General features: G+C 37.8%; 1 protein-coding gene across 1 annotated transcript in view; it reads left to right on the top strand.

Annotated features, from left to right (window-relative positions):
• Positions 1-1,140: 1,140 nt before the first annotated feature.
• The window catches only part of RSBN1L (round spermatid basic protein 1 like), a 77,727-nt gene continuing 53,102 nt past the window's right edge, over positions 1,141-25,765 (top strand). The window contains exon 1 of the mRNA XM_065938959.1: positions 1,141-1,728. Coding sequence (XP_065795031.1) covers positions 1,164-1,728 — 565 coding nt within the window. The 5' untranslated portion in view covers positions 1,141-1,163. The remainder of the gene's footprint in view (positions 1,729-25,765) is intronic.

Raw genomic sequence — 25,765 nt, 5'->3', positions numbered from 1 at the left:
TTAAGTTTTGACTCCAAAATATTCTTAAAACCAACCCCCTTTACCCCTCAAAAATGAACACAAAATTAAGAATTCCAACTTCATAAACTCACAAGAAGTGGTAATTCTGCAAAGTTAATTGTTTTCTACAAAGTCACAGGCAACTTAGGGCACCTTTTGGGACTCAAAATATTCTCTGACTGGTCATCTACTCATTTGACTACTTTTATTTTTATATATCTATTTCTTTGACTTTTTGGTCTCATGTAAGACCTTGGAATAAAATTATAATTGTGCTCTTCACTTTGGTTGAAATTACTGTAACCCATCTCCTCAAATTCTTTATCTTCTAAGCTACAAATGAAAGCACACATTTACAAAACATCACTCAGACTGCTAACTAAACGCTAAAATACAGACACACACACAAAATCTTTTCAAACATCTACAAACATCGCTATTGAATTTTTCTTAGGAGTATCTGAGTTATAATAGTTAACAGAGAAATTTCTCTAGGAGAGTCTTACCTTCAAGCTGAATAGTAATCCGAAAGTTCTAGGTTTGCAGGAAGTTATTTCCCTCAAAGCATTAAAGATGATCTTAGCAAGACAGTAACGCATCTTGTCAGGACACTAAGCGACCTTTAGCCCCTCCCATCAACCGACTGCTGCCTAATAGAAGGAAGGATTTAATTTCCGGCAAAATTTTCTCCTCAGAGCTGAGAATCTGCGAAATTCGGCTTTTTGAGGGGGAAGAAAGAGGAAAGGACCAAAAGGACTCCAGGGGAAAAGGAGGGGAAAGTGGTACAAGACAAAGTCGTCGAGGCAGAGACGAGCGAGACCTGGGTTGGGACTGACTCGGGGTCTGGAGTGAAGGTTCCTCTGAGACATTCACTGGGCCCCCGAGTTCAGGCGGGCGACAACTCGAAGACCCTCCCCTCACAGCTTGCTCCGCCACTAACTACGCCCGGAGGACCTGTGACCTCCAAAACGGGTATGCTAGGCGATTCCCCACACAACTTCGGCTAGAGACTCGCGCTTTTGATTGGTTCTTGGAGACATCTCTCACCGTGGCTCGACCAATGGAGGGCCAGACCGCTCCGCCCCTTCCCCGCCCCCCCAAGGAGAGCCCGCCCCTGCCCCGCGCCCGGGAGCCGAGGAGAGTAAATACAACAGGAGCGCAAAATGGCGGAACCGCCGAGCCTAATGCAAGGCGCCCCCGCTGCCGTCTCGGAGAAAGAATCGTTTGGCAAACTGCAAGCCCCACCCCGGGACCCGCCAGGTCCTCTGTCCGCCAAGAAGATCCGGACTGAGGAGAAGAAGGCGCCGCGTAGACTGAACGGAGAAGGAGCCAGCAGCGGTAACAGCAGGCAGCTGCAGTCTCCCGCCGCACCTTCGTCTCAGAGCTATGGCAGCCCTGGGTCTTGGAGCTTTGCCGCTCTGTCCGCTGCCCCCTCCCCGTCGTCTGCTCGGAGCAATTTCTCTTTCTCCGCTGGCACGGCCGTCCCCTCCTCTGTTTCTGCTTCCTCCCCTCAGCCGGTGCCGCGCAAACTGCTGGTGCCTCCTACGCTGCTGCACGCTCAGCCTCACCATCTCCTGCTGCCCGCCGCCGCCGCCTCGGCCAGCGCCAAGCCGCGCAGACCCAAGGAGAAGCGAGAGAAGGAAAGAAGGAGGCACGGTCTCGGCGGGGCGGGCGAAGCTGGCGGGGCCTCCCGCGAGGAGAACGGGGAGATGAAGCCGCTGCCGCGAGGTGGGTGCCGAAGCCGCAGGGGGAGGGGAGGGCGCCCGGGGTCCCAGGCACAAGCTCGCGCCCGCGGGCCGCGGGCTGGGGGCGTGCGGGGGCCGCGTGCGCCGGCCCGGAGCGGGCGGGAGGCTTCCCGTTCACTGCAGGCGATTTTGCGGTCCCCGTGGGGACAGGAAATGGAGCCTGTAATTTCGGTCGCAGAGTGGGGAATGGCCGAAACTCATTTTCTGTATCGTTTCTGCCTCCTAGTTAATGCGCGGCAGGGTTTGTAGAATTCGATCTAGAGGACCCGCCTGGGTGTGTTTGGCAATGGAGGGAGATTTGAGGGAACGGGATCGGGAAAGGTTTGGTCTTGTAAAAGATGTGCTTGATTATCAGACCGTTTAGACGTGGTCACGAATTTATATTTGTGACACTGGCTCCAACGCCAGAAAATCCTATCAAGAAAAGGGGTGTGGACAGCATTGGCGTCAGCTGGAAGCTACCAGAGGCCTGAGCTTTTCATCCCTATTAGGGAAGTGAGGTAGTGTGCAGGGCCCGGAGTGTGCTGTTTCATAAGGTACCCTCCCTCCACACTCCTCTCCCTTAAGTATTTTGAGTGGTCCTGTTTGAAATACCACCCTTCAAAAAGAATTTTCAGCCATATATATTTTTTTTTCTTTCTTGCAGCAAATGATAAAATCAGGAACATTGACTTTTTTTTTGGCCTGACCAAATACTTGGCTGCAGAATGTTTTAGCATCAGAGTATGGCAAATTCTTTACTCTTTATTTTTTTAAATTTATTTTTAACTGGAGGATGATTGCTTTACACTCTTGTGAGAAAGGCAAATTCTTAAGCACTCTTTGCAGATAGGACTACACGGTCTTCTTTTTAAAATGTAGGCTAAGCATATATAATTTTCAGAAAGTATTTTTGTAAAATAGGTAGCCCTATTTAGCCATTTCATGCACAATGTTTTGAGAGTGATACACGTGGAGACTGGTTGAAAATTAGATTTTTATGTGATCAAAAGCTGAAAGCACGTAATGATCTTTATTATAAATGTACATTGATACAGGATGTTGTCACAGTATGTTTTAGGAAAAAATGAAATGTCAAGCAGTTTTAGCATTACTGATCTACTGGTACCTTAGATCGTGAAAAATTATGTATTTTTTCGCAGTTTTAAAAAATGCTGCACATGAGTGTGTAACAACAGCGTTACTTCGATGGTCTGCCTGTAGCAATTTTTGATATCTAAGCATAGCCATCAGGTACTCTGGCACAAGGTAAAGGATCTCACTGCTTTGGAGAGTGTTGTTTCTAGAAAAGTGGTTTTGAGGATGGGATTTATGCTACGTTTAGCCTGAGATTTCAGGTGATTTTTGTTTTAAAGCAATTTTGTTCAAATAATTACATTTAAAAGTTGAAAGTGCCTAGAAGTCCGCATTTACAGCTCAATATTAGTCTTACTTGTGATGTGTAAACGGTGTATTTGCACTTCTAAGTTCTTTGAGGAAGTGAATATGGATATAGCTTTGTCAGTGTATTGGAATGGCTGAAAATAAATAGGCATTCTTTAACAATTCTAACTCAAAAAATGGAGCACATAAGTCACTTTTAAAGTGAAATGGCAAAAAAAATAAAAAGTGAAATGGCTGTTAAAGAAAAAGTTTTCTAATTTTAAATTGCATGTAGAGTCCTCTGTTTGAAGGCAACAGCTTACATTATTAAGCCTGAGTGTAAGTAATGATAGCTTTTATATTAACATGTTTTTCCATGATTGATAGGTTTTGTGAGTAGTGACTAGATAGTAACGCTGTGGTAAAATTTTCTTCTCTTTCTTGAATGGAAATGCTACTTTTATAGAGAAAAAACTAAAAGTCAGTGAGGAGGACTGCTTGCAGTGTCTTGATGGTAAATTTCATGGTGAAAATCTGATCGAGCCCCCAAACTCCATTAAACAATTAAGCGCCTGTATTTATTAGTAGAATTTTTTTAAATAAGTTTTCAGTCAGAACTGCTGCATTTTTACATTGGCTACCTTTCCAGCAGAAGTTATTTGGATTAAATGAAAGTGTGTATGTGAAAAGTAGGGCATTTAGTGAATGTTGCTTGAGTCAGAAGCATGATTTTTTTTTTAAACCCCTTATAAAAGATGGGTCAGTCCAGATTGAGGACAGATCCGTTGACTGCATATCTGAAAGTTAAAAGTGATGGACAGGGGGATTATAAAAACTTAGCAGTCTAGGTTCATTAAGTATAAGGACTGATGCCTTACACACCTAAAGCCTCTGAGGCCATCTTGTCATAGTGCTGGAGCTGACTTGCATGATAACCTGAGTCATCAAGTAAAAGTTAAAGTTCTTTCTTATAAAAAGAAAAAGTGGAAAATATCTTAGATTTTTAAAACTATGAATAACCAAGTTCTGCTGTATAAAGAGGTAATCTACTAAAGAGTTCACACCCCATTTTCCTGTAAGAATGAATTATTAACTGTTAAGTGTAGAAGATAAAGGTAAATATTTGCTGGTGTCCACTATTTAACTTATAGCAAAAAATAGAACAGACACATTACTAGATAGTAAGCTGCCTTAACTGCATCCAGTAACCAATAAAACTTGTATCGATTTTCTGATTTTTGTTAGCATTTTTGTTTTGCCTTTATTAACTTACTTCCTTAGAATGACCCTGCAAAGGATCCCAAGACAAAACCGGGGCATTTCACTAATTTTTTGCCTTGAAAGTGTAGTTACAGAATTTAATGAAAATAGAGGCTTTCCTTAGAATTGAATAATTAGGTATATGTAAATATCAGTGATTTTAAAGGGATAGATGTTCAAAGATTTTTCAAGCTAGGCTTCTTCTTCATCTTTCTAATACTGTTATTCTGCAATTTTAGATTAAATTCAGGTTAAGAGTATTCATCATTCTGACCAAATATTTGTCACTGGTGAGATAATAGTTTACTGCGATTTTATTTTATTGTGTAACCTTTTGTTTTTTATGCTTTGTTTTTTCATTTGCTAAGTTTTGTCTCTCTCTGCCCTCTAGCAGCTCTATAAAATGCTTCTCAGTACAATTTTCCACATGGTCAAATCTGTCAGATAAACTTAGCAGTTCCATTTATTCCTATAGTCATCCCTTCTATAGCTGTCTTTCTTCCCGCTTTATTCTGGTTTGTTCTCTGTTTAAGCCTGCCTCAAAGCTGTCATCTTGGGACATTCTGGGAATTTGTTTCACTTTTTGTTGAGTCCTTTTTTCCTGGATCCCATGCCTTCCTTTTGGTTTGTTCCTTCATTTTGGCTTGGGAAAGTTTATTTCTTCTAACCTCACACTTGACTGTTGGGCTGTTGAGAGATTTCTGTATTGGAAATTATTTTCCCTTAAAAGTTTGGAAGTGTTACCTTATTGCCTGGCTTCCAGTGTTGATGTTGAGAATTTTGATCTCCTAACAGCTGTCCTCTGTTCTATTTGGAAGATTTCAATCCTTTAACCAGGTTTTAAAATTTCAGAATGTCTTTAAAAAAAAATATTTTATGAACTCTTCTCTGTTTCCGTATTATAACATTTTATTTCTTTTTCACAGGTACAGCATATTCTGTTATCTCTTCAAGGATATTAGTTATAGTTTCTTTGGCATGTTCTTCCATGCTTTGCATTGTATCTGCTTCCTCTTAACTTTTTTTCTGTTTGTTTTGGTCTCTTTCTTTTTGCTCAAAGCTTTCTTCAGATCTGTGTGATCGTTAGCAGTTCCTTTATAATCAGAGAATGTTACAGAGCTGATTGAAAGCTCACTGGGCATGCATGAGCTTGCGTGAGTGCCCAGTCACCAAGTCCTGTCTGACTTTGCAACCCACAGACTGGATAGCCCTCCAGGCTTCTCTGTCCATGGGATTTTCCAGACAAGAATACTGGAGTGAATTGCCATTTGCTTCTGCATGGGTTCTTCCCGATCCAGGGATTGAACCTGTGTCTCTAGATTTGCAGTCGGATTCTTTACTGTTGAGCCACCTGAAAAGCCCTCTCAAAGCTTAGTGACTAATGAACTCCTTTGTTTTTTATCTTTGTTTGTTTGTTTTCCTCTAGGTGGTGGGTAAGAAGGCTTTCAGTTTCTTCCTTCATTTTTCTGTTCATCTGTATAAACGGAATAATGGAGAGAGGAGAGGATTGGCAGAAGTAATGAGTTTTGATGTCAGGTTCTAATGCTGGGTATGAGAAGACAGCTACAAATCTCACTGATATATAAATTTTCAGTTTGTCTCCTTGTTTTCGTACCAGCACGTCATTTCTCCCTTTTTCTGTGTGTGTCATCCCTGAGACGAGCCGCACTCTGATTCAGTTTTGCGGAATACCTCTCACTCCCTTAGGAGTGTGTGTAGGGGGTGGGGGGGTGTGGGGAGGTGGGAGGGTGAAGCAGTGTGGCTCTGTCATCTTGCCTCTCCCAGCACCTCAGATTTCTAAGCCTTTCTGAGGTACTGCGGAGTAAGCAGAGTTGTTTCTTATTGTTTCTTTCTATGGAGATTTATATTAACCTTCTTTCATTATGCCAGGTCATTTCCTATTCCACCATCAGCTTTCTGTCTTTATAAGTTGTATTTAAGGTTACACTTATAATTTCACATAGTTATATTAAAAATGGAATTTATGTTTTTAATTTTTTTTTCCTTCTCCTTATTGGTAGGGTCTGTTTTTCAGAAAGAGATTTTAAACTTTAGCCTTATTTTGACTTGTGCCTATTTGTGGGACACTGGTGAAATGACTTACTCTTTTTGAGCTCATACTCATCTGTTATTATAGGTATCCTTTTTCACAGCATGAAATTACATGAACCTGGAATATTGTAGGCATTTATGGGCATGTTAGTCCCTAACTCTTCTTTCCTGTAGAAGGACGTTTAGTTTCACTTAATTCATGGGTAGGTATAGCCTGTATAGTTTTCCCACTGGTATCCAGGTTTCTGAGAATTTCTGGTATTAGTTTGAGCCATACTAACTTGTTCAAAGAAGTTTGCATTTCAGAGGTTTACAGTTAACAGAAACTCAATCATTTTTTACCATCCTCAAATGAATTAAAAATTTCAAATTATAGATAAACTATATAAATAGTATATTGAAAAAATAGTACTTGGTTTTAGAGTAAATCAAGATTACTGGGAGAAATATCAATAACCTCAGATATGCAGATAACACCACCCTTATGGCAGAAAGCAAAGAAGAACTAAAGAGCCTCTTGATGAAAGTGAAAGAGGAGAGTGAAAAAGTTGGCTTAAAGCTCAACATTCAGAAAACTAAGATCATGGCATCTGGTCCCATCACTTCATGGCAAATAAATGGGCTAACAATGGAAACAGTGATAGACTATTTTTTTGGGCTCCAAAATTACTACAGATGGTGACTGCAGCCATGAAATTAAAGATGCTTACTCCTTGGAAGAAAAACTATGACCAACTTAGACAGTATATTAAAAAGCAGAGACATTACTTTGCCAACAAAGGTCCAACTAGTCAAAGCTATGGTTTTTCCAGTGGTCATGTATGGATGTGAGAGTTGGCCTATTAAGAAAGCTGAGTGCAGAACAGTTGATGCTTTTGAACTGTGGTGTTGGAGAAGACTCTTGAGAGTCCCTTGGACTGCAAGGAGATCCAACCAATCCATCCTAAAAGAGATCAGTCCTGAATGTTCATTGGAAGGACTGATGCTGAAGCTGAAACTCCAATACTTTGGCCCCCTGATGTGAAGAACTGATTTGTTGGAAAATGCCCTGATGCTGGGAAAGATTGAAGGCAGGAGAAGGGGATGATTGAAGGCAGGAGGAGAAGGGGACGACAGAGGATGAGATGGTTGGATGGCATCACTGACTCAATGGACATGAGTTTGAGTAAGCTCCGGGAGTTGGTGATGGACAGGGAGGCCTGATTTGCTGTAGTCCAGGGGGTCGCAAAGAGTCAGACATGACTGAGTGACTGAACTAGAATAAAAAGAATTCTGATGAAATAATTGTGGCTTATGTAAAATTTGTGTGTGTGTGTGTGTGTGATTAAAGAGAATTAATAATAAAAGTACATTGTTACCAACTAATTTTTTATCTCTTTAAACATTATTATTTCTGAATACATTAAACTTTATGCATATTATTTTTTTTGAATTGTAGGTTGAAAATATTTAACTTTTTATCATGAAAAAATTTAATACTAAGAAAACCAGAGCCATATGACTTCTGGGTCTATCCATCATCCTGTTCAACAATTACCAACAATTTACAATACATGTTTTGTTTCTTCTCTATTTATTTTTGTTTTTTGCTCAAGTATTTTAAAACATATGCTCAATATATATCATTGACCCCCAAATAATTAGCATTGAATTTTTTTTCATTATAGAATAATGCTTATAAAATTTCAATAATTCAGTATATCTATTGGTACTTTAAAGAGGGGCTTCCCAGGTGGCGCTAGTAGTAAAGAATCTGCCTGCCAATGCAGGAGTCATTGGATTGGATTGGATTGGATCTCTGGGTCAGGAAGATCCCCTGGAGTAGGAAAAGGTGCGCCACTCCAGTATTCTTGCCTGGAAAAACCCATAGGCAGAGGAGCCTGGCGGGTTACAATCCCTGGGGCTGCAAAGAGTTGGACATGATTGAGTGACTGAACAGATACTTTAAAGACTGCAGTTTTCTTCCACTCCCAAACTATCAGAAACAGTATTTCAGTATGTCCTGAAATAAATACGCTTATGTATTTTTTAGATTCTTTTTCAGAAATTATTTTTAAAAATTCTAGTAAAATACACAGAACATGAAATTTACAGTTTTAGTCATTCTTAAGGGTATAGTTGGAGAAGGCAATGGCACCCCACTCCAGTACTCTTGCCTAGAAAATCCCGTGGATGGAGGAGCCTGGTAGGCTGCAGTCCATGGGGTCGCTAAGAGTCGGACATGACTGAGCGACTTCACTTTCACTTTTCACTTTCATGCGTTGGAGAAGGAAATGGCAACCCACTCCAGTATTCTTGCCTGGAGAATCCCAGGGACAGAGGAGCCTAGTGGGGTGCCATCTATGGGATTGCAGAGTCGGACACGACTGAAGCCACTTAGCAGCAGCAGCAAGTGTATAGTTCACTGGCACTAAGTACATTCAAATTGTTATGCACCCACCACCACTGCACCATCCGTTTTCAGAACTTTTTTCTTCTTCCCAAACTGAAACTCCATACCCATTAAACAATTACTCCTCTTTTTCTTCCCCACTGCTCACCCCAGCCCTAGCCTACCACCATTCTACTTTCTGTCTGTCTGAATTTGATGACTCTTAAGTACCTTGTGTGAGTGGAATCAAAGTGTTTGTTCTTTGTGACAGACTTACTTCATTTACCATAATGTCTTCAGAGTTCATCCATGTTGCAGCATGTGTCAGAATTTCCTTTCTGAAGGCTGAGTAATATTCCATTATATGTATATACCACATTTTGTTTATGCATTCATTCTTTGATAGATGCCTGAATTATTCTATTTTTTTGGTATAGTGAATAATGCTGCTATGAACAGGGTATACAGATACCCAATTGAATCCCTGCTTTCAATTCTTTTGGGTGTATACCTTAGAATTGTTGAATCCTATAATAATTTTATTATTATTATTATTGTTAAATTTATAATTTGCCCATAACTATTTTCTATAGCAGTTGCACCATTTTACATTCCCACCAGCAGTCCCCAGGGGTTAGGTTAACTTTGTCGTTTTGTTGTTGTTTTCTAAAGGTTAACTCTTTAGTATCTGAAAACTAAATAATCTAAGCAAGCAGATACACCTCCATAACAGCTAATTGATGCAGGTATTTGCAAAGTCATTGTGCATTCAACCACGTCAGTATAGGGGGGAAAAATGAGGGATTTGGTGAGAGAAAGAAAAGACTTTTATTGAGTGCTTGTGAGGTGCCATGGTGTTAGCTTAATATTTTTCCATTAAAACTTGGAGAATTGTGTATCTTTTACAGAATTGCATAGCTAATGTGTGAAGAATTTGGATCAACCCTATCTCTGCTAAGATCTGAGTCTACTTTTTTACACAGTGCTTCAGTTAACTTGACTTTTTTCCTTTTAGACTGTGATAACAGGAAGAGAGTAAAGATGAACTTTATTTTTACAAATTATTTTTCCCCTAACTTTTTATTATGAAAAAATTTAGAATTCAAAGAACTTGAAAGAACAACATGATGATCTTGTGTAGATTTTCCTTACTGCATTCTTTCTATTTTAATATTTTATCATATATCTTCACTGAATCATTTGAAACTGATTTGTAGACATCATGACACTTCGTTCTTAAATATTTCAGCCATCATGCCCTACAATTAACTACATAACCATAATAATAGAACACTTAAGAAACTTAATATAGCTAGTCCATATACAGGTTCTTCCCGGTTCCCTCAAACCCCTCATTGTACTGAAACAACATTTTCTGTGTTGTTTTTTTTTAAATTAAAATTATTCTGGTTACTTTTTCAATATGATAAGTTGACTTTTTTGAAAATACCAGTTTAAGATATTTGTTATCTTACAGATTTTTCTATTTTTATGATTTTTAAACAGTTTGCTTTATTGTGGTAGTATTGAATTTGTTTCTTTGTATTTCTTATAAACTGAAAGTTAGGTTTAAAGGCATGATTGATTTCAGATTAAATAGATTGGGTAAGAATATTTTACAGATGTGCTTCATATTCTAGCCCATCAGGAGGCCTGCAATATTCAGATTTTGCTATAAGTAATCATGTTACATTTGATCACTAGGTTGAGATGACCAGTGTCACAATTTTAATAGTTTATTTTTCACCTTGTATTTAGTTTATAATCTGTGGGGCGAAACTTTGTGAATATCTAATTTGCCAGTTGTCTTTTACCTAATGACTTTAGCATTACTTCATGATCCCTGCTTGAATTAGCCATTTCAGTTCAGTTCAGTCGCTCAGTCGTGTCCGACTCTTTGCAACCCCATGAATCACAGCACGCCAGGCTTCCCTGTCCATCACCAACTCACAGAGTTTACCCAAACTCATGTCCATGAAGTCAGTGATGCATTCCAGCCATCTCATCCTCTGTCGTCCCCTACTTCTCTTGCCCTCAATCTTTCCCAGCATCAGGGTCTTTTCAAATGAGTCAGCTCCTCTCATTAGATGGCTAAAATATTGGAGTTTCAGCTTCAATGTCAGTCCTTCCAATGAACATTCAGGACCGATCTCCTTTAGGATGGACTGGTTGGATCTCCTTGCAGTCCAAGGGTCTCTCAAGAGTTTTTTCCAACACCACAGTTCAAAACATCAATTCTTCAGCACCCAGCTTTCTTCACAGTCCAACTCTTACATCCATACATGACTACTGGAGAAACCATAGCCTTGACTAGACGGACTTTTGTTGACAAAGTAATGTCTCTGCTTTTTAATATGCTATCTAGGTTGGTCATAACTTTCCTTCCAAGGAGTAAGCGTCTTTTAAATTTCATGGCTGCAGTTACCGTCTGCAGTGATTTTGGAGCCCCTCCCCCCCCCCCCCCCAAAAAAAGTCTGACACTGTTTCCACTGTTTCCCCATCTATTTGCCATGAAGGGATGGGACTGGATGCCATGATCTTAGTTTTCTGAATGTTGAGCTTTAAGCCAACTTTTTCACTCTTCTCTTTCACTTTCATGAAGAGGCTCTATAGTTCTTCACTTTCTACCATAAGGGTGGTGTCATCTGCATATCTGAGGTTATTGGTATTTCTCCCGGCACTCTTGATTCCAGCTTGTGCTTCCACCAGCTCAGCGTTTCTCATGATGTACTATGCATATAGGTTAAATAAGCAGACTGACAGTATACAGCCTTGACGTATTCCTTTTCCTATTTGGAACCAGTATGTTGTTCCATGTCCAGTTCTAACTCTTGCTTCCTGACCTGCATACAGGTTTCTCAAGAGGCGAGTCAGGTGGTCTGGTATTCCCATCTCTTGAATTTTCCACAGTTTATTTTGAACCACACAGTCAAAGGCTTTGGCGTAGTCACTAAAGCAGAAATAGATGTTTTTCTGGATCTCTCTTGCTTTTTCGATGATCCAGTGGATGTTGGCAGTTTGATCTCTGGTTCCTCTGCCTTTTGTAAAACCAGCTTGAACATCTGGAAGTTCACTGTATTGCTGAAGTCTGGCTTGGAGAATTTTGAGCATTACTTTGCTAGAGTGTGAGATGGGTGAAATCGTGAGGGAGTTTGAATGTTCTTTGGCATTGCCTTTCTTAGGGATTGGAATGAAAACTGACCTTTTCCAGTGCTGTGGCCACTGCTGAGTTTTCCAAATTTGGTAGCATATTGAGTGCAGCACTTTCACAGCATCATTGTAGGGTTTGAAATAGCTCAACTGGAATTCCATCACCTCCACTAGCTTTGTTGGTAGTGATGCTTCTTAAGGTCCACTTGACTTCACATTCCAGGATATCTGGCTCTAGGTGAGTGATCACACCATTGTGAATATCTGGGTCCTGAAGATCTTTTTTGTACAGTTCTTGTGTGTATTCTTGCCACCTCTTCTTCTCTTTTTTATCTTAAAAAAAAAAAAAAGCAAACACTTGTGTCGAGGGCTGACTTTCAATAGATCGCAGCGAGGGAGCTGCTCTGCTACGTACGAAACCCCGACCCAGAAGCAGGTCGTCTATGAATGGTTTAGCACCAGGTTCCCCACGAACGTGCGGTGCGTGATGGGCGAGGGGGCGCCCACCTTTCCGGCCGCGCCCCATGTCTTGGGACCAAGGGCTCTCCGCACCGGACCCAGGTCCTGACGCGCGGTGCCGCTCCCCGAGGGACGCGGGCGATGGCCCGCCGGTGGGGACTCTTGCCACCTCTTCTTAATATCTTCTGCTCCTGTGAAGTTCATACCATTCTGTCCTTTATTGAGCCCATCTTTGCATTAAATGTTCCCTTGATATCTCTCATTTTCTTGAAGAAATCTCTAGTGTTTCCCATTCTATTATTTTCCTCTATTTCTTAGCCATTTCACTGGAGGTTAAAATGATGCCAAACTATTTCTAAATAAAAAATAAATTAGTTTTGGGGGTGGAAAATTCAGAGTAGATCGCTACTCTTATATTTAGGTTAAAATTTGACTATTTTTATTTACTTTGGGCACTTTGTGTGCCAAGGTAAATACTATAAATTCGTTGATATGAATACAATCTTATGGTAATACCTTTCTTGAATTCTTAATTCATAATAATTTAAATTTTGTAAAGCTGCATTTTAGAATGCTTTTATTTAAAGATTGATTGTTACAGTCTGGTTACTGTAACTGGTAATCTATTATAGTATTGGTAAATGGACCAAAAATAAAAAGCCCTATTTACTTTTTTAAAATTATTTTTTAAATTATGAAAGTTTGATAACACATTTACAGGAAACTTGGAACATACAGAACAAAGTTATTTATAGTTCCAATATATATTACGATGTTTTTAAGTAGACAAATTAAGATTTTTAGTCTGAGTTTCAATATCAGACTCTCAAAAAGTAATAGAATGAATAGAAAAGTAGAAGGATATAGTAAACCTGAAAAGCACTAGGAACCAATTCAACATAATTAAGATTTATATAATTTTCACACAACAGCAGAATACAAATTCTATTCAAGTTGCGATAGACTGTAAACCAGGAGGCACTGGAACATATCCAGGGACATAAAAAAAGGTGCAAAAATTTCATGGTCTAAAGGTATTGAAATCATACAGAGTCTGCCTCTCGTATCACTGTGGAATTATGTTACAAATCAGTATCAAAAGATACTTGAAAATAACCCACATATTTTCAGGTGCAATGTGACATTTACCAAGAGAGATCTTTGACTTAGCTATTGAAAAAACCTCAATAAAGTTAAAAGACCAAAAAGCACAGAGGGTGATTATAAAAAAGAAAGCATGTAAATGTGAAATTAACATCAAAGATGTTTAAAAAACCACATGTTTTTGGAAATTAAATGTCCACCTTTAAATGATGTCTGTGTCCTAGAAGCCATAACAAAGAAAATCAGAGAATATTTGTAACAGGATAAAAATGAAAAGAGTTTTATCAGAATTTGTTCCATGCCACTGAAGCTGTTCAATGCAACTAAATAAGATGTGGAAACTTGCTTAAGTTATGAAAACAAAATAATGGGCAGTAGCATAAAATGTTGTGAAATTTGAACAAAATCTGGAGTTTAGTTAATAATACTGTATACATGTTAATTTTCTATTTTCCAGATGCACATTAGAGTTATCTTGGAATTTTCTGAAAAATAACAGATGCCCAGGTGGTGGTGGTGTTTTTTCCTCCAAAGCTCTAGATGTGATTTCTAATGAACAACCATACTTAAAAGCAATTAGACTATATGATGAGCGTAGTTTGTTTGCCTTTTTCGGTTTCATATTTAGTGCTTCCATTTCATTTATTTTATGTTTTCCAATTTCTCTTTTTTTTTGTTCTTTTGAAGCCTTTATCAAGTATAATAGAAAAGCCCTCTTTTTTTAAACATAATAACTGTAACATTAATAGTGTTAAATATTATATATATTTCAAAATTATAATCTCCATTCCATTATGTCCTCTTTGGGCTAATATGAATTGAGTATATGCCTATATGAATCCCTATTTATTAATTTGATTATATTAGTTGATACACAACAGGTATTGTTTTAGCCATTTTATGATCTTTGCCTTGTATCTGATTAAAGAAAGTAGATAGTACTTTTTCATTAAAAAATTAATTTTATGGGTCCTCTTTGCAGTGTCAATTTCAGTAGCTGCTCTTGCCAGCTTTTTTTTTTTTTTTCTTGCCAGCTTTTTTAAAGAACAGATATATATACTTTACATATTATTTAATTCAGAGCCACTTTGTCTGGTTTGACATGTGAAGCAATATTCTGGAAAGCACATGTCCTTGATTTATTTTCTGGCATAATTTGCTGATGAACTTTGTATCTTAAGGGAATAAATAGCATTTTTCAGTTTTCTTTTTTGAGGATAATGAAAATGTCAGAATTAGTAAATTCTGTCTGCCTTTTTTGAGATGGGCTGCAAGCGGATGCAATGAGTACTTAGGTGCAATTTGAGCTAGAATATAAACTTCTTGAGGACAAGAAGTTCTTTAGAACTTCTTAAGAACAAGAGTTAACATTTATAGAACTATACTTAGCAACTTAGAACTATACTATACTTTATATAGATTTAATTTTTACATCTTTAGTTAGATAGTAACCTTTTGAAAGTGCTTTACGGAAGATCAGAATGATTTAAGTAACTTGCTGAGGGATATAAAATAAAATAGGTCTTTAGATAGTTTGACTTAAAAGCTGTAGCTCTAAACTACTGTGTTAAATGTTTTTAGTATCTCCTTCATCCAGAATTGTACTTTGCATTGTGAGATAGTTTGCCAGGTAAATGAACTGGGTTTTGATGAAAAATTGGTTTTTAAGTAGGAGGATAGTATATTCTAATTGGTATTTTAAGGACATTAATTTGGTAGCATTCTATAGGATGAATCACCTGGGAAAATTAGAGTCAGGAATATTTGACACAATTGTAGTAGAGAATTGAAGTGACTTTAGTGGTAAAATGATTGGTACTCCTGGACATAAAAAGGGAAAAAAAAGTTTAAGAGGGAATGTATGATAGGACATCATGGTTTTCAAATAAATAGCAAGAAAGGAGGATTTATATGTTATTTTATGGTTTCAGATGAAGAGAATGAACATTAATTGAAAAATGTTGGGTACACCTGTAACAGAACTGGTTCAGAAAGATGGATGTAAGTTTGAGATTCAGGCAAGTACCCTGGTAGAGTTCTATTATCAGATGCATCTCAAATTAGTAGTGAGTCCATGAATAAGGTTTAAAATTGTTGCTATGTGGATTGGAGATTCTGCCCAGTTAGCATGTATGTGCTTTTGTATATGTACATGGAGGGCTTTTTCTGTGAGGAGCAAGTAATCTAAGATCATTAGATTTCAGGTAACCAGCTGTTCAGTTTTGAAAAGACATCTGAAGACCCCAAGATTAGACATGGTCCCTTCACCTTTTCTCTGTTCCTTAGTTTAACCATTTACATTCTATTTGTCCTTCCTCGTTTAGCCTCCCCTCCCATTTTCCTTATCTCTGCTGTAGCCGTTTTAACATTTGCTTTAGTTTTTACAGTTATTTTTTATTTCTTTACCTAATGTAAAACCATTTTACAATAATCTCTCTGGCTTCGTTAATGACCCTGTTAGTCTTCTAGTGTCTCTTGTTGGCACTCCTCAAATTTTAGCTTAGTCCAGAGTTTTAGATCTGTGTATTCAGTTGTCTCCTTGACATCACCACTCTCAGATGTTCCATAGAACTTAAGAGTAATATGTTCACACCTCAGTTGTTTTCCTTACCCACATTTGTCTTTCTGTGTCTGCACCGTATCTTAGTTCTCAAGTTTGAAAACTTGATTCTACACTTGTCCTTTATCAGACTTGAAGATAAGTCTTTTTGCTTCTAGCCACTCTTTCACATCTATCTATTTTACTCTTTCCTTTCTGTTAGTATTAGTTGAAGGCTAATTAATCTCAAGCCTAATTAGCTCTAACCTAAATTATTGTATAACTCCTTCCTCATTGGATTCTTTACTTCACATCTATGATCTTTGAATTCATTTTTCATTCTACAGCCTAAGTGATAACTAGGGATCTAAATGTGTATTTGATCATGTTACTTTCTTGTTTATAAGATAATGTTAAAATTCTAAAAAAAAAAAAAAGATAACGTTAAAATTCTTTAAAATGTCTTCTAAGGTTCTGGATAATTTATATTCTCATTTAACTCTTGAGCTTCTGCTCTGTGCTCCTTGCTGCCTAGAACTTTCTCCATCCATTATCCTTCCATCCCTAGTTCCACACTTCTACTCCACTGAACTTACTCATCTTTTCAGGCTCAACTTGAAAGAGATGCCTTTGCTACTCTAATCTACGTTAGGTTTCCTTGCTGTCTCTTCTCATATCTCTTTGCATCCTGTCCTGAGTTTCTTCACTTCATTTTTTTTTTTTTTTCAAATTTTTATTGGAGTATAGTTGGCTTACAGTTTGGTGTTAATTTCAGGTGTATAGAAAGTGAATCTGTTTTACATATATCCACTTTCTTAGGTTTTTTTCTCCATATAGACCATTAAGGGAAGTATTGAATGGGTTCGCAGTGCTGTACAGTCCTCATTAGTTATCTGTTTTACATATAGTAGTGTGTATATGTTAGTCCATTTTATCCCTCCCCCCACCCCACTTACCTCCTGATAACCATAAGTTTACTTTCTATAATTGTATCTCTGTTTCTGTTTTGTAGGTAAGTTCATTTGCAGCCTTTAGATTCTACATTAAGCAATATCATATGATATTTGTTTTTCTCTGTCTGACTTCACTTACTGTGATAATCTCTAGATCTATCCAAGATGCTGCAAATGGCATTATTTCATTCTTTTTAAATGGATGAATAATATTCCATTGTATATATGTACCATGTCTTCTTTATCCATTCCTCTTTTGATGCACATTTAAATGTTGCTTCCATGTCCTGGGTACTGTGAACACTGGGGTGCTTGTATCTTTTCAGATTTGCAAATTACGGTTTTCTCCCAATATATGCCCAGGAGTGGGATTGCTAGATCCTGTGGTAGCCCTATTTTTAGCTTTTTGAGGAACCTCCATACTATTCTCCGTACTGCTTGTATCACTGTACATTCCCACCAGCAGTGTAGGAGGGTTCCCTTTTTTCCAGACCCTCTCCAGTGTTTATTTTTTTTAGATTTTTTGGTGATGGACATTCTGACCAGTGTAAGGTAATATTAATACTTCATTGCAGTTTTGATTTGCATTTCTGTAATAGTGACGTTGAGCATCTTTTCATATGCTTTTTAATCATCTGTATGTCCTCTCTGGAGAAATGTCTGTTTAGATCTTTCATCCATTTTTTTGATTGGATTGTTTCTTTTTGTGTTACTGAGCTGCCTGGGATGTTTGTGTATTTTGTAGATTAATTCCTTGTCAGTTACTTCATTTGCAAATATTTTTTTTCCCATTCTGAGGGTTGCGTTTTCAGTTTCTTCACTTGTTTAATTGTCTTCTTCACTGGACTGTAAGCTCTCCGGAATCTGGGACTGTGATTATCTTGTTTCAGGTCAGGCCTTCAACCTCTGGATACTCTGTAATTTGGGGAATGAATGAGTTGCACTATATTTCAGCGAGTTTTTGCCTGCTGAGAAGAGATGTCTGATCGTAGTTTAGGAGAATTTTGGCAGGTTATTTCAAGTGTGAAGACAGCAGAAAAGTGATAAAGAGATGAGAAGCTGACGAGCCGCTCACCAGCAACGGGCAGGTTGTCAGATGAGCGCAAGAGGTGGGTGTTAGTGGCGTGAGAAATAGAAAGAAAATGAACTGAGTGGGTAATGCTGATTTAATGTTTGACTAATCTTGAATTATCACAATTACTGTATTATAACACAAAATTGTAATTAGAAAAGATACATGCACCCTTATGTTCATAGAAGCACTATTTACAATAGCTAAGGATTGGAAACAACTTAAATGTCCGTCAGCAGGTGATTAGATAAGAAGACACGGTATGTAACCACAGTGGAATATTGCTCAGCCATTAAAAAGAGTGAAATAATGCCATTTGCAGCAACATGGGTGGACCTAAAGATTATATTAAGCGAAGTAAATCAGAAAGATGAATAGCATATGATATCACTTGTGTGTGGAATCTAACACATGACACAAATGAATATCTGCAAAAGAGAAACAGACTTACAGACATAGAGAACAGACTTGTGGTTGCCTAGGGGAAGGGATGAGTTTGGGATTAGCAGAAACAAAGTGTTCTTTATAGGATGGATAAGCAAGGTCCTACTGTATAGCCCAGGGAACTATGTTCAGTATTCTGTGATTAAACCATAATGGGAAAGAATATGAAAATATATATACATGTACACAAAGTCCAGCAACAACGGTTGTGAAGTTAACGCAACGTTGTAGAGCGACTCCACTTCAGTTAAGGAAAAAAGCTCCCTGTTGCACCTCAGTACTCTCCCACTTCTTCCAGCCTGGGACTGATCTGTTTTATGTTCCAATGGTTTTGCCTTTTCCAGAATGTCATTTAAATGGAACTATCTAATTTTTTCGTGTTTGGCTTTCTTCATTTAGTATATTGCTTTTGAGGTGTCTCATTAGTCAGTTCAGTCTTTTCTGTTTCTAGTAGTCCATTGAATGGATACACTGCACTTTGTTTTTCCATTTGCCAGTTAAGGAACATTTGGATTGTTCCTGGTTTTTGATAATTATGAATAAGCCTGCTATAAACATTCACATACAAATCTTGGAATGGATATATGTTTTCATTTTTCTTCAGTAAATACCTAAGAAGTAGAATTTCTGGTTTGTATGGCTAAGTGCAGGCTTCCCAGGTGGTGCAGTGGTGAAGAATCCATTGACCACCTGTCAATGCAGAGACACAAGAGAGACACAAGAGACACAAGTTGGATCCCCAGGTCAGGAAAGTCTACTGGAGAAGGAAATGGCAACCCACTCCAGTATTCTTGCCTGGGAAATCCCGTGGACAGAAGAGCCTGGTGGGCTACAGTCCGTGGGATCTCAGTCAGACGTGACTGAGCATACCCACACACGGCTAGGTGTATGTTTTAACTTCATAAGGAACTGTCAGACTTTTGTAAAGTGGTTGTACCATTTTTCATTCCCACAGCCCTTTGATATTGTCAATTTACTAAATTTTAGTCATCCTAGTGGACATGTAGTGGTATTTCATTGTGGTTTTAATTTGCAATTCCTGATGAACATCTTTTAATGTGCTTATTTTCCATCCCTATCCTTTTTTGGTGCACTGTCTGTTCAAATTGCCTGTTATTGGGTATTCTCTTCTTATTGAATTGTGAAAGTTCTCTACATATTCTGTGAACAGTTTCCTTATGAGAGATGTATTTTAACAAATGTATTCTCCTGGAGATGTATTTTTGCAGATATATTCTTCACTTCTGTGGCTTTTCATTCTCTTAATATTGTCCTTTATACTTTTTTCACAGCAAAACATGGTAATTTTGATGAGGTTCACTTTATAATTTATTTCTCTCATGTTTTGTGCTTTTTGTGTCTTATCTAAGGGAGCTTTGCCTAACCCAAGGTCATCCAGGCTTTCTCTTGTTTTTTCTTTTAGATACTTTATAATTTTAGATTTTACATTTGGGTCTGTGATATAATTGAAAAATTTTTGTATGTGAGGTTTGGATAAGGTTCCTTTACTCTTATTTTTCCTTTTTGATTAACTAGAGAATTATTTTGTTAAGAATCCTTCCTCCCACCCTAATCTCATAGAGATTTTAATCAAATATATTGATCAAATAAGGGCAAATTATAATTATTACAGAACTACTTTTATACTTAAAGCTACATGTGGGGACTTCCCTGGTGGTCCAGTGGCTGAGAGTCTGCGCTCCCAATGCAGGGGTCTCAGGTTCAATCCTTGCTCAGGGAACTAGATAGATCCCACATGCTATTGCAACTAAGACCCAGAGCAGCCAAACAATTTTTTTAAAGCTGTATGTGTATTTTTACCTATTATATTCTTTTCTGTCTCTGTAAAATTTATTGATAGTTAATACAGTCTATAAATTTTCTTGTATTTTGCTTTATTTTGGGGAGTTTTCTTTTCCAGATTATTACTGGTATATACAGAAAACTTGATTTTTCTACATGTACTTGATAAGTGGGTATATAATTTTGTAGCAGTGAAAGGTTATCAACTATAGTTAGGAACAGATTGAATTACAGTAAGATTACTTTGTAATGTTCAGAATGATTTCTTTGTGGTCCATCAAGCATTGTGTTTGTCTTTAAAATCTGAGATCTCTAGTAGCAGATTATAACTCTTCAGCTTAAACATTTTTAGTATTTATATGGCAGGTGTTAAGAAAAAAGACTAAATCAGTAACGCATACTCTCTGCCTTCAAGTAGCTTAAACTCTCTATCAGGGTACTAGAAAAAGTGACTATAGTATTTAGTACAATAAGTTAAATACCACAAGACATATGAAAAGTAATGATGGTACCTAGTGGGAGTGGGGGCAGGTAGATATTAAGAAAGGGAAAGAAGATGCAGGAGGGAGGGAGGGATGTTTGAGAGAAACTTGGAAAGACAAAGTGGTAGGATTTCAGTAAAGAGAGAAAGGAGCTCTAGGTAGAGCATTATATGAAGTATAATGTTCATGAGCTCTGTAGGAAAACTGAACCGTGCAGTGTCACAGATACTGAAGCAGGAGATAATCTCCAGATGTTTGATTCTCTTTATAGCTTTGACATTGTATACTGCTAAGCATCCTTATATTCTAGCCCTTCATCTTAGATTTTAAAATATCAATGTGTTTTTGTGATACTCTGCTTTAGCATTTCTGTGAAGTCAGTGCATGTCTTGTATATACATAACTTACCCCATCTTTTTTGACCATAAGATTTTGTGAAGGCTGCAGTAGCTATTGCCGTGTAACAAACCTAAAACTTGGAGGCTTAAAAGAACAATTGTTTTAGTGTGTCTAGTGATGTTGTGGGTCAGGAATTCAGCAGGATTGGCTAATTTTGTTACCTTCAGGGCTGACTGGGGTTGTTTGAGTGAGTGAGGGAGTGAAGTCGCTCAGTCGTGTCTGACTCTGCGACCCTATGGACTGTAGCCTATCAGGCTCCTCCGTCCATGGGATTCTCCAGGCAAGAATACTGGAGTGGGGTTGTTAGTGGTGTTTATTTGATAGTTAGTCATCTGGTGAGTCCAAGATGATTTACTGATGTACTCATTGCTTTGTGAGAGATAATGAGATGCTGAGCTGGGCCCCCTCTCTCTTGCCCTCTCAGAGCCATTTTACATGATCTTCTCCGCATCACGATAGTAGGATTTTTACATGGCAGAAAGAGACCAAGACACCTGGGTAGAAACAGCAAGCTTTTCTAACATAGCTTTGGAAGTCTGAAACAGTTCCTCCCTGTGTACTTATTAGGACCTTAATAGGTAAATTTGTTTTGTAAAATTTTATTTAGAGGATATCCTGCATTGAACTGAAATACATAAATTACCTATAGGAGGGTATTTAGTGGTATTAGCTAAATATATAACTTTGAAAATTTAGAACATTAATTGGTTGGTTGTATGAACAAATATAATTAGTATATAATAAGAGCAGTTATTCCCACATGGTATTACATTAACCGGAAAGAACTATATGATTTACTGTTTGCATTATAGAGTATAATTTTTATTAAATGATTGTATAATGTTGACTTAAGAGGTCTTGAATGTCCCAGGTTCTGTGTCACATTTTATATGACAGCTATAGTATAAGATTCAGTGACTAGAGTGATTTAATTCTGTCACCTAGGTACCAATTATAATATCTCACTACTTCATATCTTTGTTTTACAATATATTGGAAAAAAGAAGTAACTGAACTTCTGCTTTAGAAGCAAATTTTTCCTGCTAGCTCATTGAAGAAACCTTGACCTGAATTTTTTTTTTTTAATGGAAGAAAAGGGAGCCCAAATTTCTTTTCCATGGTATGCCTGACTTGGCTTTCATGTAGGTATCTAAGTATTTATTTGTCTTTCCTGTTACTTTTCTTTTGGTGTTCTTGGGACTACAATTGCTATACTAATTTGTCATTCTGTATTTGCTACTGGCTTCCCAGGTAGCCCTAGTGGTAAAGAAGTTGCCTGCCAATGCAGGAGACAGAAGAGAGACGAGTTTGATCCCTAGGTTGGGAAGATCCCCTAGAGGAAGGCATGGCAGCCACTCCAGTATTCTGGAGAATACCAGAATTCTCTGGTGCCTGGAGAATCCCATGGAGGAGGAGCCTGGTGGGCTATAATCCTAGGGTCGCAAAGAGTCGGACACAACTGAAGAGACTTACACACACACACACAGATGCGTGTTACTAGATGCTTCTCTAATAAAATCCCACTATGTGCCTTTAATAATAATAGCAAAATTTATCAAGTGCCTTTAATATACTGGGCATAGTGTTGGAAATAAGCACATGTTGCCTTTAATTCTTCTAAAAGCAATCTAAAAGATAAGTGCTGTTGCCTTTGACAGATGAGAATGCTGTGGCACAACCCAATTCCGTAGTTTGTTTTATACGCGTTGGGCAGTTGGTGGCAGAGCTGGAATTTGAACTTAACGTGTCTAACGGCAAAGCCTGAGCTGTTTCGACGGTACAGTAGACCACTCTATTTGAGGTTTCATTTTCTGCAGTTTCAGCTACTTGTGGTCAACCACCATCTGAAAATATTAAATGGAAAATTCCAGAAGTAAACAATTGATAAGTTTTAAATTGTGTGCTGTTCTGAGTAGTGTGATGAAGTCTTACAGCATCCTTCCCCATCCCTCCCAGGTGAATCGTGCTTTTGCCCAGCATACCCACACACCGCACACACTCCCCACCTGTCGGCCACTTCGCAGCCACCTCGCTTGTCAGACCTACTGTCCTGGCCTCACAGTGCTTGTATTCAGGTAGCCCCTAACTTTACTTAGTGGCCCCGAAGTATAGGAGTTGTGATGCTGGCAGTTCACATGCTCTCTTGCTGTGCCTAATTTATATATTAAACTTTATTGTAGATATGTATATACACATAGGAAAAACATTGTGTACGTAGAGTTCAGTACGATTTGTGGTTTCAGATATCCAACTGGTTTTGTACCATAGCCCCCAGGATATGGGGAGACTACTGTATGACAATCTACTTAAAATTTCTTAATCCCCTCCTGAAGGAGACATAAGAATTGTAGTTTGAACTTCCTCTTAATATCTTCATGTAGAAACATTTTTTGCATTACTGTATAAAACATAGGATGTTGTTATTGTGTAAGTATTGTACTAAATATTTCCCCTTTATGGGGAAAAAAAAGAAACATAGAATTAAGGAATACTAGAAAAGGAGGAGTCTTCAGAGATCAGTTTTTTGGACCCTGATTATGTAAGAAGCAGCAGAAGCTCCACAACTCTCCCTCAGTTCAGCAGTTCACAAGCCCCTGCGTTCTTAGTTGACTGGGTCTGCATGTTTCTTTCAAATCTCAGAATTTTTAATGTGTCAGTTTTTACAGTTACACCCACAAGAACAATTCACCCTGATTTCAGGAATTTCCCTCCGTGTGGACGGGTAAACAAGTTTAGGGGAGTCAGGTGTTTAAATACCATTTGTCTAAAAAATAAATAAATAAATAAATAAATAAAAATACCTTTTGCCTCATGTCTGTCAGATCTCAGTCATCCCTTAATCAGGAAGGAAAAGTTTTCTTCTTTTCCTTCCAAGTTTCTGAAGCCTATTTATACATTTCTTCCCTTGTCATACAACTCTATCTACTGGGGAAGACTTGATGCAGAAGAACTAGACTAGTGTTTTGATATGTGCAGGCTATAAGTTGGAAACTATCCCTTAAGTACCAAAAAAAATTTGTGGTAAATAATTCTGTTTGTATTTATTTGTTTTTTATAAAATAATTTATGTATGTTCTTATATTACATCATTATTTTTCTAATTTGTCCTCTACTTCTTTCTTATGTGGATTCAGCAAGCATTTACTGCCTGCTGTACCCTTGGCCCAGTGGGGGGGAATGCGAAGAGGAAAACTGTTTATATTTCTTGTTTTTATTAGAATATTTATAGTTTAATTGGAGAGATAATTAGCTGTAATGAAATGACACTCTACATTTGTTATTCATCTTGTTTATTTCTTTTTCTGCATATTGACCTTTTTTTTTTGTCTTCTGTGACTGCAGATCCTTTAGATGCTTATCACTAGTAATTTGTTTCTATTTACTTGAACCGTTTTTTTCTTTTGCCCGCTGGAAACTTCATTCATATTGAACATTGTTTGTATGCAAAACATTTCTAGGTTCTATAGAAGATAACAAAGATGAGTAACGTGATAACTACAAAAAAGTTTATAATCCAGTAGGGCAGATGGAGTAGCTACATAATCAGAATTTGAATCATAAGACAGAGAGGCAGTGATAATTTTTATTAATAGTTGTAGGGATGTAGGAGGGCTTAAAGAAAGAAGCTGAATTTCATCTAGATCTTACAGGACATACAGGATTTTTAGGCAGAGATGGAGTGGGCGAAGACATTCCAGCTAAATGGTATTAGCAAAAATATTGGAGTAAGACATTTGAATAATGAGTCAGAAGTTCTGTAATCTTGCATATATACGCATGTAGTTGAGTAGTAGAATAAGTTATTAAAAGATAAAATGAGCTTTGACTAAGGTTCTGGAATGCCATAGATTGGAAATTTTCTTTTTTTGGTAGGATTTGTTTGTTTAAAGCAGAAGAGAGTGACATGAAAAACTGTCGTTTCAAAGAATATTTGGTCACTGTGTGTTCAGTGGATTGCTGGAGTGGAGAGAAACTCTAGGTAGGAAGGTCACTGTTTTCAGAAGGTAATGAATCAGTGCTTGTGGTAGCTATGGAAAGGGAAGGAAGATAGACATGTTTTAATAGAAAAATAGACTGAACTGAGCAGGTGACTTAATGTTAAGGGGAAATGGAAGAGGGACACATAATAAAGGTTTCTGAGAATTTTTTGAATTTGAATGTTGGAGGATGTTGTGCCATTAGTATAAAGAGAGAATTAAAAGGAGAGGTTAAGCTTTACTTATATGAGAAGGATGATAATTTTGTTAAGTATTTCGTATAGAGATGAAGGCGCGAGGGGCTTGGTAGAAGAGTTGGATTGAGAGATTATTTGAGGTTTCATTTACCTAAAGTTATAGTTTAAATTATAGGATTGCATTTTAGAGGAAACAGAGAACCAAGAGAGAAAGCATGCCTAGGATAGACCCTAGGGGAGTGTGCAGATTTGGGATGATGAATTGTGAATTAGTGAGTCGTCAGATAGGCTAGTTCAATTTCACTGAAACTTCAGTACAATTTTTGATGGGGAGGTTAATAATGTCTGTTGCAGTAAGCACTAAGGGAAAAGGGCCGAGAAGACATTGGATTCTGT

This window comes from Muntiacus reevesi, chromosome 6 (assembly GCF_963930625.1).
Source record: "Muntiacus reevesi chromosome 6, mMunRee1.1, whole genome shotgun sequence".
Taxonomy (NCBI): Eukaryota; Metazoa; Chordata; class Mammalia; order Artiodactyla; family Cervidae; genus Muntiacus; species Muntiacus reevesi.
The sequence above is the reverse complement of the archived record's forward strand: the minus strand, read 5'-3'. Positions and strand labels throughout refer to the sequence as shown.